General features: G+C 43.9%; 1 protein-coding gene across 1 annotated transcript in view; it reads right to left on the reverse strand.

Moving 5' to 3' along the window:
* Positions 1-16,815, reverse strand: part of LOC149279349 (retinoic acid receptor RXR-gamma) — a 62,758-nt gene extending 45,943 nt beyond the window's left edge. The window contains exons 1-4 of the mRNA XM_089501310.1: positions 16,806-16,815; positions 15,851-16,104; positions 1,831-1,984; positions 490-669 (exon numbers count right to left, since the gene is read on the reverse strand). Coding sequence (XP_089357436.1) covers positions 490-669; positions 1,831-1,984; positions 15,851-16,104; positions 16,806-16,815 — 598 coding nt within the window. The remainder of the gene's footprint in view (positions 1-489; positions 670-1,830; positions 1,985-15,850; positions 16,105-16,805) is intronic.
* Between the last annotated feature and the right edge of the window lie 1,987 nt (positions 16,816-18,802).

Here is an 18,802-nt window from a genome sequence, read left to right on the forward strand (position 1 = left end):
ATTTTGGAAAGATTTCTAAATATGTTCTGACAAAAGGTTTGAACTTCCCTACCCTCTACCTTTCCCCTAATCTCTTAAAACTGCTCTTTATTAGGATTTCACATATCATGGTATTATGGTTTCCTCTTTAAACTTGTCCTCCAGTTCAAGGACTTGCCTGGGAATATCAGCCAATGGAACTCACAGTACTCATGCAGTCTGGCTCCAAAGGAAACAAACTAATTCCTTGCAGATTAGACCATTGCTCTCCCATTGTAAACAAGAACTGTGATTTACAAAAAAACACTGACATTTGGACCTCCAACATGCAAACAAAATAAGCAAAATGCACATTCACAGCAATTAATATGTTGAAGATTCAATGGGGGTTACAAATAAAAACATGATGATATTTTTAAGTCGTCTTAGTCAAATTTGGTCTATAGGCTGTCTTTTCAGATGTTGCTGTTAATTGTATTCATAGGTGCAGGCATCACTTGCATGACATACCTTCCCTCTTCATGCCCATGGCCAGGCACTTCTGATATCGACAATACTGACATCGGTTACGCTGGCGCTTGTCTATTAAGCAATCTTTATTGTCTCGACAAGTGTAGACCAAGTCCTTTCTTATAGTTCGCTTAAAGAATCCTTTGCAACCTTCACAGCTGTACACTCCATAATGTTTGCCTGAAATACAATATTTGCATTCTGTTTGAGCATATAACCAACTTATAACTTGTTAAAAAAACACACTTTTAAAATTATTTAAATTATTTTATTAAAATTAGTCTAGAACTGGTCACCTTTAACAAAATATCCATAACTATTTATCATGTACATATAATAAAACTATGTACATATAATAAAAGGCTATCTGAGTTTTTTCAAACTACTCTGAACCCCCCAAAAGAAATAGAAAAATATTGATAGCTGTAGTATGTACTGCCTGAAATTACAAAGTACGGTAAATACTAACGATAGATACAGTACATAAATGCAAAATTATTTTTACCATGGATTCCATGTTGTATATGATTATCCAATACAAACAAATTTGTAATGTTATTATTCAGACTGTGTGGTTTGTTTATAGTAGCATTGTGTACATGCCCATTTCCTGGGCCTACATGGTACACCAAAAACATACCTGTCAACATTTTAAATGGCCAAAGAGGGACACTATTGTTTTCAGGGGTTATAGGGATATCTACTGAAAGGGTGTTTACCATGATATTTTATATGACCTTTTGAGTAAGTCAGTGAGTAAGCAATGTAGACTAATCTATTTAATTTAGATAATTTAGAAACATATTTGCTAATGTTTCCATACTGATTACTTTGATTTTAATCTCATAAACTCACACCCAACACAGATTCTGAGCTCCAAGAAAAGGTAGTACATTAGGGTACAGTGGAGGGGTTTGGGCAAAAAAATGCACCGGCTCTGTATACTGCACCCTTTATGTCCCTAATAAACAATTCTCACCTTATCCAGTTCATGTAAGAACAGGTCATCCCCCCACCTCCTTGTACGAGTTAGAGACAGCTTCTGGCACGTAAAATTGTCCGATTGTTTGAAGCTGTTAAGCAGTTTTTTAAGATATATTTATACAATATTTTATTCTATTGAAGAATCAACTAAACACAAATGTAAACCCTATAACTCCTATATATATACAGTATATATATATATACAGTATATACATATATATATAACAGTTCAGTTATTTAAACGCATTGTTAATGTCAGTGCTATTAATTTGTAGAAAGTTGTTATTGGCGATCATGTCTCTCCATCTGGTCTGTATATAAGAGAAAAAACATGAGATATGTCATTTCCTAGATTACCTGAAGACCTGTCCCCACAGATGGCACATATGTGTTTGGTTAAAGCTCCAGGGCTGTTGCAGGAATAACTGTTAATGCAAGGACTTGCCAGGCCACTCAATCCTGGTGGAGGTTTTATATCTTCTGAGCAGCTTACGTTGTTTATAACATTAAGCTTTAAAGAAAGCAAAGATGATTTAGCCACATAAAAAATAGAAATGTACTAAAATATGATAACCAAGAATGGAATGTCTTTAGCAGAATTAGACAATTATGCTCATGGAATAGTAAATAATAATAAAGGAGGTTCTATGGCGAGGCAGATGGTGCTTACTTACATGTATGTTCTATTGCCGGAATTCTGAGGACACTAAATTACATTCACATGTCACCTGCCTAAAAAATATTTAATTAATATATATGCCACTATGCCTACAGTGTTAGAAAGTTAGATAGAAGTAACTATTAACAATAATGATTTTGCTCCAGGGTTAAGTCCCATGCATTTTAAATGGCGGATAGAGAATAAAATAAATGTGTTTGACAATATGATGGGGGGATGATTTCCTTTCAACAATAGAAAGATTAAGAACCCTGTTTCATGTAAAGAAATCTAGACACTGTAAACTGTTAGTTTGAGGAATCATGTTGAACTGTATAACTATATCAAGGTCAGAGGTCTGAACAGGAAAACAGGAAGTACAAGGCAATGCAATATCACCATAAACAAACACAGTATTTGCATAATAGCTCCATAACAATCCCTGACAAAGAATGGTTAAACTATACTCCAAATAGACATTTTATCTCTAAATACCTAAGTGGCAGAGAGTTATCCTCCCTTCGGTATTTGAGAATATTTTTTTCATCATAGGTGGAAAGGCAGAAATCAGGGGCGTAACTAGACGCCTCAGGGCCCGGGTGCGAGAATCTGTTAAGGGCCCCAGGGCCCCCCCACCCCCTCACCTCCCCCCAAAAAACATGATTTTTACCCAACAATTTTTTTTCAACTAATTCAACAAATTCAATTTACATATTGAATCATATCTGTAAAAAAATCAAAGAAAAAGGGGCGCATGTACAAAGGGCATAATCCAGGGGTGTCCAAGTTTTTTCTGCAGTGGGCCACTTCATCAGAATTGTATACGTGCGCGGGCCGCACTCATTTTTCACTGTGACAAAAAATATGGCCTTTAATAAAATATGCAGATTAAAATAAAGTAAAATGACACAAAACCTTTACTCTTCCTCTCACTGATTTCTGGGCCTTGAAAGTTTTGCGACTACAAATTCAGGATTCCCTAGATTTATTCTAGGGATGAACTAAAATGAAAATTCTGGACCAAAACATTCAGGGTTCACTTAGCCAAAACCGAAAATGACCCCCACCTTTAAAAATAATAATAAAAACTCACATGTTTAATAAAAGTAGGTAACATTACAGAAAAGCATTTACAGAAAAGCATCCAGACCTTTCTTAAAAATATCAACTGATGACCCTGTGTCTTTTGTAGAGACCTCTTGGTGAATATATCATCCTTCTTAAAAACGGGTTCCCAACATTGCACTGCATATTCAAGGTGAGGCCTCACCAATGCTTTATAAAGAGGTAAAATTATATTTTCATCTTGTGATTTAATACTCCTCTTTATGCATGCCAATACCTTACTGGATTTTACAACCACTGACTGGCACTACACTTTGTTGCAAAGTCTATGGTCTACAATTATACCTAAGTCTTTCTCATTTTGTGCTATCCCCAATACAATGCCCTTTAGAGTGTACGTTGCATGCTTATTTTTGGTACCTTTTGGTGCATTACCTTACACTTATCTATACTAAATCTCATCTGCCACTTATTTGCCCAGTCCCCTAGTTTATCCAAATCATTTGGTAGAGAAGCTACATCCTGGTCAGACTTTTTATAACCTTACCTAATTTTGTGTAATCAGCAAACACAGACAAGTGACTTCACATATCTATTGCAAGATCATTAATAAAAAAGTTAAAGAGAACTGGACCCAAGATAGAATCCTGAAGCATGCCACTTATCATGGTTGTCCAGCTTGAGAATTTACCACTAACAACAACTCTTTGCAACCTGTCGCTGCCAATATGTAATCCAAACTCAGGCATTTTCTCTAAAATCAATTTGTCCCAGTTTATACAATAGCCGCTGGTGTGGAACAGTGTCAAAAGCTTTTGCTAAATCTAAAAAGACAACATCTACAGCAACACCCTGATCTACACATTTATTCATAACATCATGAAACGCAATTAAGTTGGTCTGACATGATCTGTCCTTCACAAAACCGTGTTGACTCCTACTGATGATATCATTGTTCACAATATATTCTTGTATGCCATCTCTTAATAAACTCTCAAACCATTTCCCCACCACATATGTTAAGCTTACAGGTCTGTAGTTCACAGGCTCAGATTTGGATCCTTTTTTAAGAATGGGAACCACATCTGCTTTACCAGTCCTTTGGTACAATTCCTGACTGGAAAGAATCAGGCTATTTCTTGACTAACTTCCCGTTGTATCCTTGGGTTATCCCATCTGGCCCTGGAGCTTTGTCAACTTTAAGTTTACTGAATTGTTTAAAAACTTTATCTTTCAGCCATTCCCATGATTGATTTAAGATTTCTGTAGTGCTGAATTGCCAATCGGCAGGTAATGGCTCTTCTTTGTTATATACGGAGGAAAAAAAGGCATTTGGTATTGCTGCCTTTTCCTGATCCTCACTAATTAACTTACCATCTCCAGATTTCAAAACACCTACATTGTCACTCCTACATTTTGTGGTATTAACCCTTTAACGACAATCCACGTACATGTACGGGGTTGCCGTGCAACGTGATAACGACAATGCCCGTACATGTACGGGCTGCCGTTAAATAGCTGCATCACTGAGGCTGAAAAAAATTGGAATCGCTTCCTAAACATAAACTGTGTTGCTGACATGCCTCGAGGCATGTAGCAACACAACCCCCCTACCCCGATACCCTTGTGATTGCTCCGAAGAGCAACCACAAGTGCCATCATGTAAATGACGTTGCCGTCATTCACAGGATGGCATTAACAATAGAAAATGAGTTCACAGAGGGTCTATCCAGTAGCAGGTACTGCATCCAACCATGCAAGGTCAATGGAGCCCAGCGTGATTAGTAAAAAAAAAAAAAAAAAGTAAAAAACATTTTGTTCAAAAATGTTAAACAAAAAATTAAAAAAAAATATGGTAACATGTAAAAATCCCCACTGTCACCAAAAAAAAAGTTTTTAATAAGCAAATCCTACAATTCTTTATCTTCACAATAATTCCTGCATGGAAAGAGTTAAAATATTCCATAGGGTGTCTAGTATTAAAAAATGTATGATTTGATGGGGTAAATTGAATTGGCCGGGTTCAAAGATGTCCCAAATATGGGACGTGGGATCAGACACAGTAATGTCCGCCGCTGGAGGAGCAGGCTCGCAAGGGAGCGGTATCGGAGGTCTTTAACAGACCTCCGGCTCCCTTGAGTGATTTTAAGCCTTGAACCCGGCTTAAAATCACTCAAGGGAGCCGGAGGTCTGTTAAAGACCTCCGATATCGCTCCCTTGCGATCTGCGCGGCAACAGCTGCTGTGCGCCGGGATTTGTTGTCAGATCCCGGCGCACAACACTGAAGCCGCGCCCACTGAACCGGAAGAAGACAGAAGAACTGTAGAAGAGGAGGAAAAGAAGCTGTAAGGAGAAAAGAGGAAAGGTAGGAAAGCATTCAGTGAGTGAGAGTGGATTGGTATGTGTGGATTAGTATGTGTGGATTAGTATGTGTGTGGATTTGTATGTGTGTGGATTGGTATGTGTGTGGATTGGTATATGTGTGGATTGGTATGTGTGGATTGGTATGTGTGTGGATTGGTATGTGTGTGGATTGGTATGTGTGTAGATTGGTATGTGTGGATTGGGATATATGTGGATTGGTATGTGTGGATTGGTATGTGTGGATTGGTATGTGTGGATTAGTATATGTGTGGATTGGTATGTGTGGATTGGTATGTGTGGATTGGTATGTGTGTGGATTGGTATGTGTGGATTGGTATATGTGTGTATTGGTGTATGTGTGGATTGGTATGTGTGGATTGGTATGTGTGGATTGGTATGTGTGTGGATTGGTATGTGTGGATTGGTATATATGTGGATTGGTATGTGTGGATTAGTATATGTGTGGATTGGTATATGTCTGGATTGGTATATGTCTGGATTGGTGTGTGTGTGGATTGGTATGTGTGTGGATTGGTAAATGTCTGGATTGGTAAATGTCTGGATTGGTGTGTGTGTGGACTGGTATGTGTGTGGATTGGTATGTGTGTGGATTGGTATGTGTGGATTGGTATGTGTGGATTGGTGTATGTGTGGATTGGTGTGTGTGTGGATTGGTATATGTGCGGATTGGTAAGTGTGTGAGAGTGATGGGTGTTATGCTGTACCATTTCCAATGTATTTTTCATTATATAATTATGCTCTAGTACATCATAACTCCCATCACTCTATACTGTTCTATACAGTGGCAGAGCTGGGAGACAGAGGCCTTGCACCCCCACCGCAGGACTCCTGAAAGGTAAGTGAACTTCAAAGGGGGAGAGGGTAGATCGTTAGGAGGGGGTAGATAGGGAGAAGGGAGTGAGGCGGGGGGATAGGGGGTAGATAGGGAGAAGGGAGTGAGACGGGGTAGGTAGGACAAAAGGGAGTGAGAAGGGGTAGATAGGGCAATCATACTCCTATCATGCCAAGTCTGCGAGTACATCCTGGAATTTGCGTATGCCTGGGCATGACAGGAATGTGATTGCTGTTAACAATCATATATATATATATAGATATATAGATATATATATATATATATATATATATATATTAATATTGTTATTTAATTTTTTTGTCCTATTTTGGTGTGTTACTTACTTTAAATAAAAGATTTTTTTTTTATGGTGTGGGGGGGGTCATATTCGGTTTCGGCCAGGTAAATGCTGCATTTTCGGTTTCAGTCCAGAATTTGTTTCGGTGCATCCCTACTACTAATGAAGTGGTAGGCCTACACCACATCAATGTTTGGATTAGTATATAGTGATAGGAGTTATGCTGCACTATTGTCAATGTCTGGCTCAATGTATAGTGATAGGGATTACGCTGTACCACCGTCAATGTGTGCCTCAGTATATAGTGATAGGCGTTATGTTGTACCACCGTCATTGTCTGCCTCAGTATATAGTGGTAGGTGTTATGCTGTACAACCGTCAATGTCTGCCTCAGTATATACTGAAAGGTGTTATGCTGTACCACCGTCAATGTCTGCCTCAGTATATAATGATAACAGTAAGTGTTATGCTGTACCACCTTCAGTGTCTGCGCTGGTATATAATGGTAGAAGCTATGCAGTTTTAAAGTGTGTGTGTGTGTGGGGGGGTGCCACATACAGGATCCGCCCCAGGTGCCAAATTCTCTAGGTACGCCCCTGCTTTACATATGATGCCACTGAGCCCTCTAACTTATGCAGTTTAAATGCCAATTTCTTTTTTCGCATTACCTAACATTTTTATTAATTCACGTGGGATATAGATCCTACAAGAATAAAAAATATCTATCCAACATCAGATGGCTTATATTTTTACAACTGTGGTTCAGTGGCTGATTATGTACATGCATGGTGGGCTTGCACTTTGATTTAGACAATTTGGGTAGATATGTTTTCTACTACAAATGGCAATAGAGTCTAATCTAAAAGTAGCTTTTATTGCATTTCAATATTGATTCCCTTAACCTTTCTAAATGTAACCAATTATTTTTCAATTGAACTTGCTCAGCAACAACAAGAGCCATAGCATAACACTGGAAAGGGCGCTTACCACTGTTTTAATTTATGCTAAAATGAAAATACTTTTATTATGGAAACATTACAATAAAACTAGGGAACAAAATGGAAAACTTCTAAATATATAAAAACCCTAGCTTTTGCAGGTGACCCTATAGATCAAATCATGCATACAATGTTACTGGAAAGCAATGTAGAGATTTGAGAAGGGGGTATTTTAATGTTTTTGTTTTCTGATGAATTAATATAGATAATGTTTATCACATTAATTATGTATTTTGTTAATGTTTGTAGTTTTTGTTCCTTGTCTTCTAAGAAAAATGTATATAAGAAAATGTAATAATATAAAGAGTATAAAATAAAATCTATCACTGGAGAATTTCATTATTTTAAACATTTTTCTTTTGTCAGAACTGTTTACAAGCATCCTAAGACATGGCTTAAAGTTTTAGCACACTGAGATTCAAGTGTCTGTCATGTAACATTCCTTATATGAAAAAACATCTCAACACCACTGGGTGCATTCACAGTGCCCCTTTTGAGCATTGCAAATGCACTTTTGTCATTAGATACACGAATAAAAACATTGAATGGAACATAAGTCAGTTTCTTGGTACACCACTAGTCAAGTCTGTGGGCAGTGGGCAGCCACGTACTTTAAAAGTATGTACTCCAATATTTTATACCTCCTACATTTCAGATGGTAAAAAGGGACATTTGTTTTAGGGGGACGGTTATGGGGCAAGGCTTTTACCCTGACTTTTTATGTGCAATACACAGATTGCTACTTCATACCTCGAGCACTCTACTGTTTAGCTGCCCCACTGTCCCGCTTTTACTATCAAAAGGGGATCATAGGTCTGTTAGGGAGATCAGAGTATTTCACCTAGCTGGATCTCCTAGCTGTTAAATCTACTGCATCTCCCATGACGCCTTACTGCAACACATTGAAGCTAAGACCAACAATATGATGTATTATCATGGTGTTCTCCTTCAATACGTGGTGAGGTATTGTCTCTAACCATGCATCTGACCTACATCGAGGTGCTTTGGGCACCTAAAATGTTGGGGGAGGGGTATGCTATTTACTAATCCATATAATATATAACATACAACATATAATTTAAAGGCATTCAGCCCATCTAGGCTGTGCATTTTTCCTGCTTTAAAGTCTCAAACCTTAATTAGTCCTTGGTCTCATCTTAGATTCAGAATACCCATATGACTATCCCATGTATACATTCCCTCTACTACTTCTGCTGGGAGGCTGTGTCAGTACTTTTGAATATATAAATAAAATCCAACACCTGGCTGTTACTGCATGTAAACTAGAACATGCACTGTTTGTTTACGAAAGAAAATGAGACTTTTCTCTAATTTTGCTGATCCTCAGGCTGCATCTACTGAAACTAATAGGCATTATGGTGTAAATTTCTTGCACATGCTCAGTAGCACTACCACAGAATTAAAGACATCAATTTACAGATAGCATACATGTGATTGGCTGCTGCTCCTGTTGACTATAATGGGAATTCTACTTAATGTACAAGAAGGATATGGTTGTATGTTTTTGGCTTTCAGGTGAAAGCGGGGGGAAGAGTTAGATTAGATGAAAGAAAACCATTAAATAATGCCTGCTCCTATTTGGATACAAAATGGACTCTAAAAGTGTACCAATAAGAATGCACTCACAAGTTTTCATGCACAGAAGTGCATATGCAGGCGTTTGGTATAAAAGCCCACCAAAAGGTAGGATGTAATGAAGTCCAATTGAATCTTTCGATGCGTTTCGCCCCTTGGGCTTCCTCAGGAGATCAATCGGTAAAATAGGGATTACTGATTATTTTACCGATTGATCTCCTGAGGAAGCCCAAGGGGCGAAACGCGTCGAAAGATTCAATTTGACTTCATTACATCCTACCTTTTGGTGGACTTTTATACCAAACGCCTGCATATGCACTTCTGTGCATGAAAAATTGTGAGTGCATTCTTATTGGTACACTTGTATTTTACCTTGAGATATTGCACCATTTTTTTAGTTTGTTTTGTAGATTTTATACGAAGAACATTAAAGAATTTTACATATTCCATGCTGATGGGTTCGAATCACCTTCTTTATTTGTGAGTGCAATATATCACTTCATTGTTACGCCGGATCAGGCACCACAGGTGATGGACCCACGATGCAGAGATGGCGAGAATATCCGATAGACAAGCCGGGATCGAGACAGGCAGCACAGGAGCGTGGTCAATGCAATAGCCGGGGTCGGGGCAGGCAGCACAGGATCAAGGTCAAATAACAAAGCCGAGGTCGGGACGGGCAGCACAGGATCAAGGTCAAATAACAAAGCCGAGGTCTGGTACACGTGGAGATCAATCAATTCGCAAGAGCACCCAGAGAACATTAACATGGACTCGTTGAACGGGCAATGAAACAAGGAACAGGAAGGTTTAAATAGAGCCAATGGCGGGAGAGCAGGTAAGATGACGTCATCGCGACCGGCGCAATAGCGTCGTCGCGATGGCAACAACAAAACAAAACTTCCTGCCTGTGTTACCTCCGTGAAAGACGCGGAGGGGCCACACAGGCAGGGGAGGTAAAACAACCTCCGTGGACATGCAGCGGCGATCAACCTCTTGATCGCCGCCGGCATGCCCGCGGCGGTTAACTACGAGGTCCTCTCTGCCTGTGTTGCCGCCGCGAGCGACGCGGCAGTGCCACACAGGCAGAAGAGGTACTGGTCGGGTGCCGCGAGCATGTAGCGGCGGATTGTTTCTCCGATCGCCGCTGATATGCTGCGGCAGCCCGAACAGAACCGTCATTGACCGGGAGGCGTGCCTGCTCTATACGCACGCCCCCTCGTGTGCGTGTAGAGCGCACGTCAGTACACGAGGGGGACGTGCGCGAGGAACGCCGTGGGACCCCGGCCGGACAGGTAGGTGTAACACAACCCCCCCTCCCAGGAGCGCGCTCCGGGCGCGAAGGACCAGGACGGTGAGGGAATCGGGCATGGAACCGGGAAACACAGAGAGGCGCGTGCACAGCGCGGGCCGGAACCCAGGACCGTTCCTCAGGACCGTACCCACGCCAGTCGAGCAGATATTGGAGGGATCCGCGGTGCCAACGGGAGTCGAGCACGCGGCGGACGACGTGTTCCTCGTGACCGCGGACAAGGACAGGGGCAGGAGGACGAAGGGACACAGAATAGCATTTAACCACGCAGGGCTTAAGGAGAGTTACGTGGAACGTGTTGGGGATACGCATAGACGGAGGAAGAGCAAAGGACACGGCAACCTCGTTGATGCGACGGATGATGCGGAAGGGACCGAGAAATCGGGGACCTAGTGTCCTACTGGGCTGACGTAGTGCGATGTTCCGTGCGGACAGCCAGACATAGTCGCCGACCTCGTAGCGAGGAGGCGTAGCACGATGCTTGTCAGCAGCAGCCTTGCTGCGGGTCTGGGCCTTGACCAGCTGGTCGCTGAGGGTTTCCCAATGGGCACGCATATTGGCAACCCGCTCCTCGACGGCAGGAATGCAAGCACCGCGAGCGGCAGATGGCGGTGGTAGAACTATTGGGTGGTATCCCAAAGCGGCATAAAACGGCGAACAACGTAATGATTCGTGGACAGCGTTGTTGTAGGACAACTCGGCCAAGGGTAACAAGGACGACCAGTTGTCTTGGCGTTCATTGACGTATAAGCGCAGGTATTGTTTTAAGGTCTGATTGGTGCGCTCCGTCTGGCCGTTCGATTGCGGGTGATAAGCTGAGGACAGATGTGTCCGGATGCCTAGCTTGCAGCAAAGGGTCCTCCAGTATCTGGATACAAACTGGGGGCCCCTATCCGACACTACGTGGAGCGGCAGGCCATGTAACCGCACCACGTCTCTGATGAACACGTCTGCCAATTGGGATGCCGTGGGTAGCTTGTGTAGGGCAATAAAGTGGGCCTGTTTGGTGAACCTGTCAACCACAACGAGGATAGTAGTGAACCCTTTAGAGACAGGAAGGTCGACAATGAAGTCCATAGCTATATGAGTCCATGGGGTTTCTGGCACAGGAAGAGGTAATAAGAGACCAGAAGGCCGGGTGTGCACGGACTTGTGACGAGCACATTGGGGACAGGTGGCAATGAAGGCGTTGACGTCACGTGTTAAGGACGGCCACCAAAAGGTTTTCCGGATGTGGTACTCCGTTTTGCGGGCTCCGGGATGGCCGGCCAGAGGTGGGTTATGACCCCAGTGGAGAACATCACCACGAAACCGCTGGGGAACGTAGAGGCGACCTGATGGAGGACGTTGGGAAGCGGTGATGTGCGCCTGTTGCATACGGATCCGATGCATCATGGAAGATGATAAGGCCGAGATGACGCGTGCTTGTGGAATGATGGGTTCCTCTTGGGTGAAGTCACGATGGCTATCGAATTGACGGGAGAGAGCGTCTGCTTTGACGTTTTTACTGCCGGGCTGATATGTCATGACATAATTAAAACGGGTAAAGAACAAGGCCCATCTGGCTTGTCGAGGATTCAGGCGTCGAGCGGATTCTATATATTGTAGGTTCTTGTGGTCCGTCATGACCACAACAGGCAGTTTGGTACCTTCGAGTAGGTGACGCCATTCCTCAAAGGCCATTTTAACCGCAAGTAGTTCTCTGTTTCCCACATCATAGTTGCGTTCGGCGGATGAGAAGCCCTTTGAGAAGAACGCACAGGGGAGGTATTTGGACGTTGTCGGGTTTCGTTGAGATAGAACAGCCCCAGCACCGTTCTCTGAAGCGTCCACTTCTAAGAGGTACTGTAAGGCAGGATCTGGTCGTTGCAGAACGGGTGCTGAACAGAAGGCTTGTTTCAGTCGCTCGAAGGCTTTCACGGCTTCCACGGACCAGTACTTGGGATTAGCCCCTTTTTTAGTAAAGGCGATAATGGGCGCTGCGATGGAGGCATAATTGCGTATGAAGCGCCGATAATAATTGGCGAATCCCAGGAAGCGTTGAACAGCTTTTACGGTATGGGGAATAGGCCAATCGAGGATAGCCTTCAACTTGCTGGGGTCCATTTCGAGGCCATTAGCGGAGATGATGTACCCGAGAAATGGAAGGCTGTTCTTTTCGAAGTCGCATTTCTCGGCTTTGGCATAGAGACTGTTCTCACGCAATCTTTGCAGGACAGAACGTAGATGTATACGATGAGTTTTGACGTCAGGTGAGTATACAAGGATATCGTCGAGATAGACGACTACGTGGGAGAGCAACATCTCGGAACACGTCATTAACGAAGGCTTGAAACACGGCAGGAGCGTTACATAGGCCGAAGGGCATGACCCTGTACTCATAGTGACCATATCTTGTATTAAAGGCGGTCTTCCATTCGTCGTTTTCTTTTACGCGTACTAGGTTGTATGCCCCTCTTAGGTCGAGTTTGGTGAAAATCGTAGCCCCCTTCAATCTGTCATAGATCTCCGTGATTAACGGAAGAGGATACCGGTTTTTTACGGTTATGCGATTTAGTCCCCTGTAGTCTATGCATGGTCGAAGGGAGCCCTCCTTCTTGGAAACAAAAAAGAATCCGGCCCCTGCTGGTGAGGAAGAGGGTCGGATGAAGCCCTTCTCCAGGCTCTCTTTGATGTACAATTCAAGGGCCTCGTTTTCGGGCTCCGACAGGGGATATGTGCGTCCTCGTGGTGGCATGGTACCCGGCAACAAATCTATGGCACAGTCGTAAGGTCTGTGAGGGGGTAGGCGTTCTGCCTGTCGTTTGGAAAAAACGTCCAGAAAGTCCCAATAATGCTTCGGCACTAGAAGCTTGGGGTCTGTAGGCTTGATTTCCAGAACGAGGTTCACCCGTGTGCAAGGTAGAGAACAAAGGCGGTGACAGGAAGGACTCCATGCAAGTATCTCGCCTGTGTCCCAGTCAATGCGAGGGTTGTGCAGCCGTAGCCAGGTGAACCCCAGTATCAAGGGGGCATGAGGTGACTGTATGAGTTCAAACGTGATGGTTTCTCTGTGGGTTGCTCCAATGTACATAGTAAGCGGACTGGTCTCTTGGGTGACCACTCCCCGACCTAGGAGACTACCGTCCACAGCAGTCACCACAGAAGGAGTCGTACTGCCCATTGTTCGTCCAGAAACACACCAGCCGCCCCGGAGTCTATGAAAGCGTGGGTGACCACGGAGTGGTCTAGCCACCTAAGCGAGACTGGTATTAACATGCGTTGAGGAGGAGAAATGTTCTTAATGCTTAGGGGTTCTCCTCCTTTGGCCCCTAAGCTCTTTCGTTTCCCGGACGTTGCGGGCATGAACGTAGGAGGTGATCCGCTTGCCCGCAGTAGAAACAGAGTCCTTGATTCCTCCTTCGTGTTTTTTCCGCTTCGGTGAGATGACGTATAGTGCCGATCTCCATGGGTTCCTCGGAGGGATGGCTAGGTGTGGTAGATGGAGAATGAGGACTGCTGTGGGAGGTAAACGGCCGATATCGCCTGCCTTTATCTTTTTCCGAGTGTCTTTCCTGAATGCGCTTGTCCACACGCAAACAGAGGGTGATAAAGTCCTCCAGGTCAGATGGGGGTTCATGGAACAACAGCACATCCTTGATCTTGTCATTGAGACCTTTCTGATAAGCGGCTCGGAGGGCGCCTTGATCCCACTGGAGTTCACAGGCCAGGGTACGGAATTCCACTGTATACTGGGCTAGAGTCTTATGTCCCTGTTGTAGCTCCAACAGGGAGGTCTCCGCTGTTTCTTTGCGACCTGGCATATCGAAGACTGAACGCAAGGCTGCCATGAAAGCTGGGCAGTCATCCATCAGGTCAGAGTCCTGTTCAATAAGGGGAGAGGCCCACAGCAGTGCCTCACCCTTCAACAGTGAGATAATGAAGGACACCCGTTTGGAGGATGTACAAAACGCGCGTGGATGGTTACGGAAATGCAGCAAACATTGGTTCAAGAACCCCCTGCATTCCTTAGGATCCCCAGCATACTTGTCCGGAAGAGGCAAGCGAGCGGTAGCACCTCCTTCCTCTGGGCTGGGATCCCTTGGTAAGAAAGACGGTCTGGCCGAGGGAGCGACAGCCAGAGACCGTAACAGTTCAGTCATGGTGTCCAGTTTGCTGGATAAGGTCTGTAATTGCGAGGAATGGGACGTAAGAAGCTGGTCCTGCAGGTCCTGGCGGGAGAGGACGTTAGCCATTTCCGCGGGGTCCATGGTAAGGCCCGTTCAATGTGTTACGCCGGATCAGGCACCACAGGTGATGGACCCACGATGCAGAGATGGCGAGAATATCCGATAGACAAGCCGGGATCGAGACAGGCAGCACAGGAGCGTGGTCAATGCAATAGCCGGGGTCGGGGCAGGCAGCACAGGATCAAGGTCAAATAACAAAGCCGAGGTCGGGACGGGCAGCGCAGGATCAAGGTCAAATAACAAAGCCGAGGTCTGGTACACGTGGAGATCAATCAATTCGCAAGAGCACCCAGAGAACATTAACATGGACTCGTTGAACGGGCAATGAAACAAGGAACAGGAAGGTTTAAATAGAGCCAATGGCGGGAGAGCAGGTAAGATGACGTCATCGCGACCGGCGCAATAGCGTCGTCGCGATGGCAACAACAAAACAAAACTTCCTGCCTGTGTTACCTCCGTGAAAGACGCGGAGGGGCCACACAGGCAGGGGAGGTAAAACAACCTCCGTGGACATGCAGCGGCGATCAACCTCTTGATCGCCGCCGGCATGCCCGCGGCGGTTAACTACGAGGTCCTCTCTGCCTGTGTTGCCGCCGCGAGCGACGCGGCAGTGCCACACAGGCACAAGAGGTACTGGTCGGGTGCCGCGAGCATGTAGCGGCGGATCGTTTCTCCGATCGCCGCTGATATGCTGCGGCAGCCCGAACAGAACCGTCATTGACCGGGAGGCGTGCCTGCTCTATACGCACGCCCCCTCGTGTGCGTGTAGAGCGCACGTCAGTACACGAGGGGGACGTGCGCGAGGAACGCCGTGGGACCCCGGCCGGACAGGTAGGTGTAACATTCATCACTATATTTGAACATACCATCTACACTATATTGTGTTGTTTCTTTTTTCCCTTTATATGTACCTGCGCCCCATACATTTTTGGTTCGTTCTTAAATATGGTTTAGAAATATTTATTCAATAACAATTCATACAACATACTAATATTAGCACTTACCTGCGAACTGTCATGTCCAGAATAATTGATATTGGGTGGAGAAGACAAACAGTGCGATCCCATTGATGAAGTAATCACTCGATATGAAGGACCTATGTTATTCCCAGGGGAACATAGAGAATTCATATTTGATGTCATTGCTCTAGGAGCATTAAGGGTAGATCCTAGATACACATTGTGACTGTCTAAAGAAGTCATGGTTGATAAATTTGATGAAGAGCTGACTGATGAAGGATGTGAATGAGGAGAAGCATCTGAAGAAGAAGGAAAAAAGAAAATAGTTTAAGCATGAACAAACATAACTATGCATGAAGAAACACAGCATAGGACTAATGTACACAATTTTTCTGTGTAGTTAAAACCCACATGGTGTGCTGTACACAGGTAGATGCTAAACATAATGTAGCAACTAATGCTGGACATGCACGGCCATGTTCAGACTGGGAGTAATCCCAATCCTGAAAATAACTGAATATCGGCACTGGAAGAAATTGAACACCAGACCCAATATGTTTTTGTTTAGAAAAGGGTCAAACCATGCATTTTTACAGTATATTTTGAAGAACACACCATTCATATAAAAGATACATATGAATCGCAAATGTACGACAAAACACAGAACACAGAAATACAGAAATCACCTTCACAGTAGATAATAAACACCACAAATAAAAATCCTGTAACTCTACTAAAAAAGAGCTAAAAATGTAAGAGGGAGGTTGAGGGAGGTTGAGGGAGGAGGAAGTTTGTGATTATCAGAGAATGTAAGTGTGTGTGTATGTTTGTGCAATTAGTATGCTGCCCACCATGCATCTGCTCAGCATGCCAGATGGTCAATCCAGGCATGGTTTATAACTAAAATGAGATTGCCAAGTGAAGCCATGTTGATTTTCTTTTGACAACATATAGGCTAGCTTTGGGGATCCTTCCCGCCTGCCAGTATCCTATTTCATACCTACCGTCATGCTTACCTCCAGCCACTAGTGGTCACCCATTCCCCTCTGGATCTCCCCTGTTACTTATTATTTTGGACAACTGAGCCAAGTTACCTGGGTGTTAGCCGGTCATTAAATATCTGCTCTGCCCTCCAGTCTGGTCCTTTGTATTGTGCAATGTAAGAAGCCTACTGCTGTGGCTCTGTATCCTGGCCCTGTACTTATCTTGGCAGCTTCCTAACTGATCTACTGGTTCTAATCCAGCTTGTCTGTGACCATTCTCCTGGATACTTGATTTGGCTTGTTGTCTGTATCCTACTGTTACCGCCCTGGCTTGCTTGACCACGTTGCACTGTCTCCAATTGCTTTTTAGCAATTGAATGTAACCCACGCTGCATTGCTATATTAGCCCCTTATTTTGAGTATTTTTTTCATCTTTATGGTGCCTCCAATATTTTACTAGTGAGTGGTGGTGAGTGGTGGTAAGTTTTAGTTAATATTAGACTTGCGCATTCGTCTTCGGGCGAACATGAAAACGAGCACGAAGAGGCCATTTTTTTGTTCGTTCCGAAGACACGCCGAAGAGAATACAGTGCCAGCAAAACGTAGGAGAAGACGAAGGCTCACAACCACGAAGAATCGAAGATTCTTCGTGATCGTCTTCGTTTTTGCCGCGCAGCCGCCAAAATTTCAAACAGGAGTGAGCTGATCTCGTCTGTCCAATCAGCTCACTCTTGTGACGTCACGCTAAGGGTCTCGTCCAATGCCTGTGCTGCTGTTTTTTGAATTCTGAAGGCGCCTTTATAAGACCAGAGCTTGCCTGAGAGATCCATTCATTTTTCGCTGTGACTGCTTTGGCAACACTGCTATGCTGCATCCGAGCGTTACAGAGAGATTGTTCTGTTCTGTGTGAGACTGGTAAGCCTTAGCCTGCCATTTCTCACAGTGTACTTCATCCTCACTTCAGTGCTACTTAATATAATTAATAATAATAATTTGATTAATTTAATTTTTTTTTTTTTTTATTTGTCATCAACTGTAGTGTAAGTGCTGTTGAGTTGACAGTGCACCCAGTGTCTCAGTGGCACTGGGGTGCCCTTGCCCTGGGCTGGCACTAGTGCCTACTGCCTGTCCTGCTTAAATAAATTAAATAGAATTTATAAATAATAATTTAATAGAATCTATAATTTAATAGTTCATTATAATATTATATATATATATATTTGTCAGTCATATATATATATATATACTATAGTATACTAGTGTAGAGTGTACTGTAGACATTCATCTACTAGTGTCTAATTTAAAATCAGTAATATTAATTAATATAATTAATAATTGAATTCATTATAAAATTATATATATATTTGTCAGTTATAGTTAGTAATAGTCAGTAGCGTACCTAGCGGGGGGCGGGGGGGGCGGTCTGCACCGGGTGCCGCTCATCAGGGGGGTGCCAACTTGCCGGCACCCCTCCAGAGACGGACAGCAATGTCCGCCGCTGGAGGAGCAGGCTCGCAAGGGAGCGGTATCGGAGGTCTTTAGCAGACCTCCGGCTCCCTTGAGTGATTTTAAGCCGGGTTCAACCCTTGAACCCGGCTTAAAACCACTCAAGGGAGCCGGCAGTTCATTGCTGTTGGAGGGGCATCCTTCTCTATGATCGAAGGGGAGCCTTTCAAACAATTGATGGCGGCTGTGGCTCCACAATATACAGTTCCATCATGTTCCACTTTCAGCAGGAACATTGTCCCCTCATTGTATCGGTCCTGTGTTGCAGCAGTGAAAGAGGAGCTTTCCAAGGCTGCTGGTCAGTCTATTCATTTCACTACAGATTTGTGGAGTGCACCTAGTGGCCAGCATGCCTTTCTTTCTTTGACAGCACACTGGTGGCAGCCCGGTGTGTCTAAGGAAGCTGCTGCAGCAGGCTACCGATCTTTCCTTCTCCATGCAGAAGTGATGGATGAAAAGCACACTTCCCAAAATATTCTGCATGCAATGAGGAAAATGTTTAGCCTTT

Source organism: Sceloporus occidentalis, unplaced genomic scaffold (genome assembly GCF_023333645.1).
Source record: "Sceloporus occidentalis isolate IW3139 unplaced genomic scaffold, rSceOcc1.0.p SCAF_170, whole genome shotgun sequence".
Lineage (NCBI taxonomy): Eukaryota > Metazoa > Chordata > Lepidosauria > Squamata > Phrynosomatidae > Sceloporus > Sceloporus occidentalis.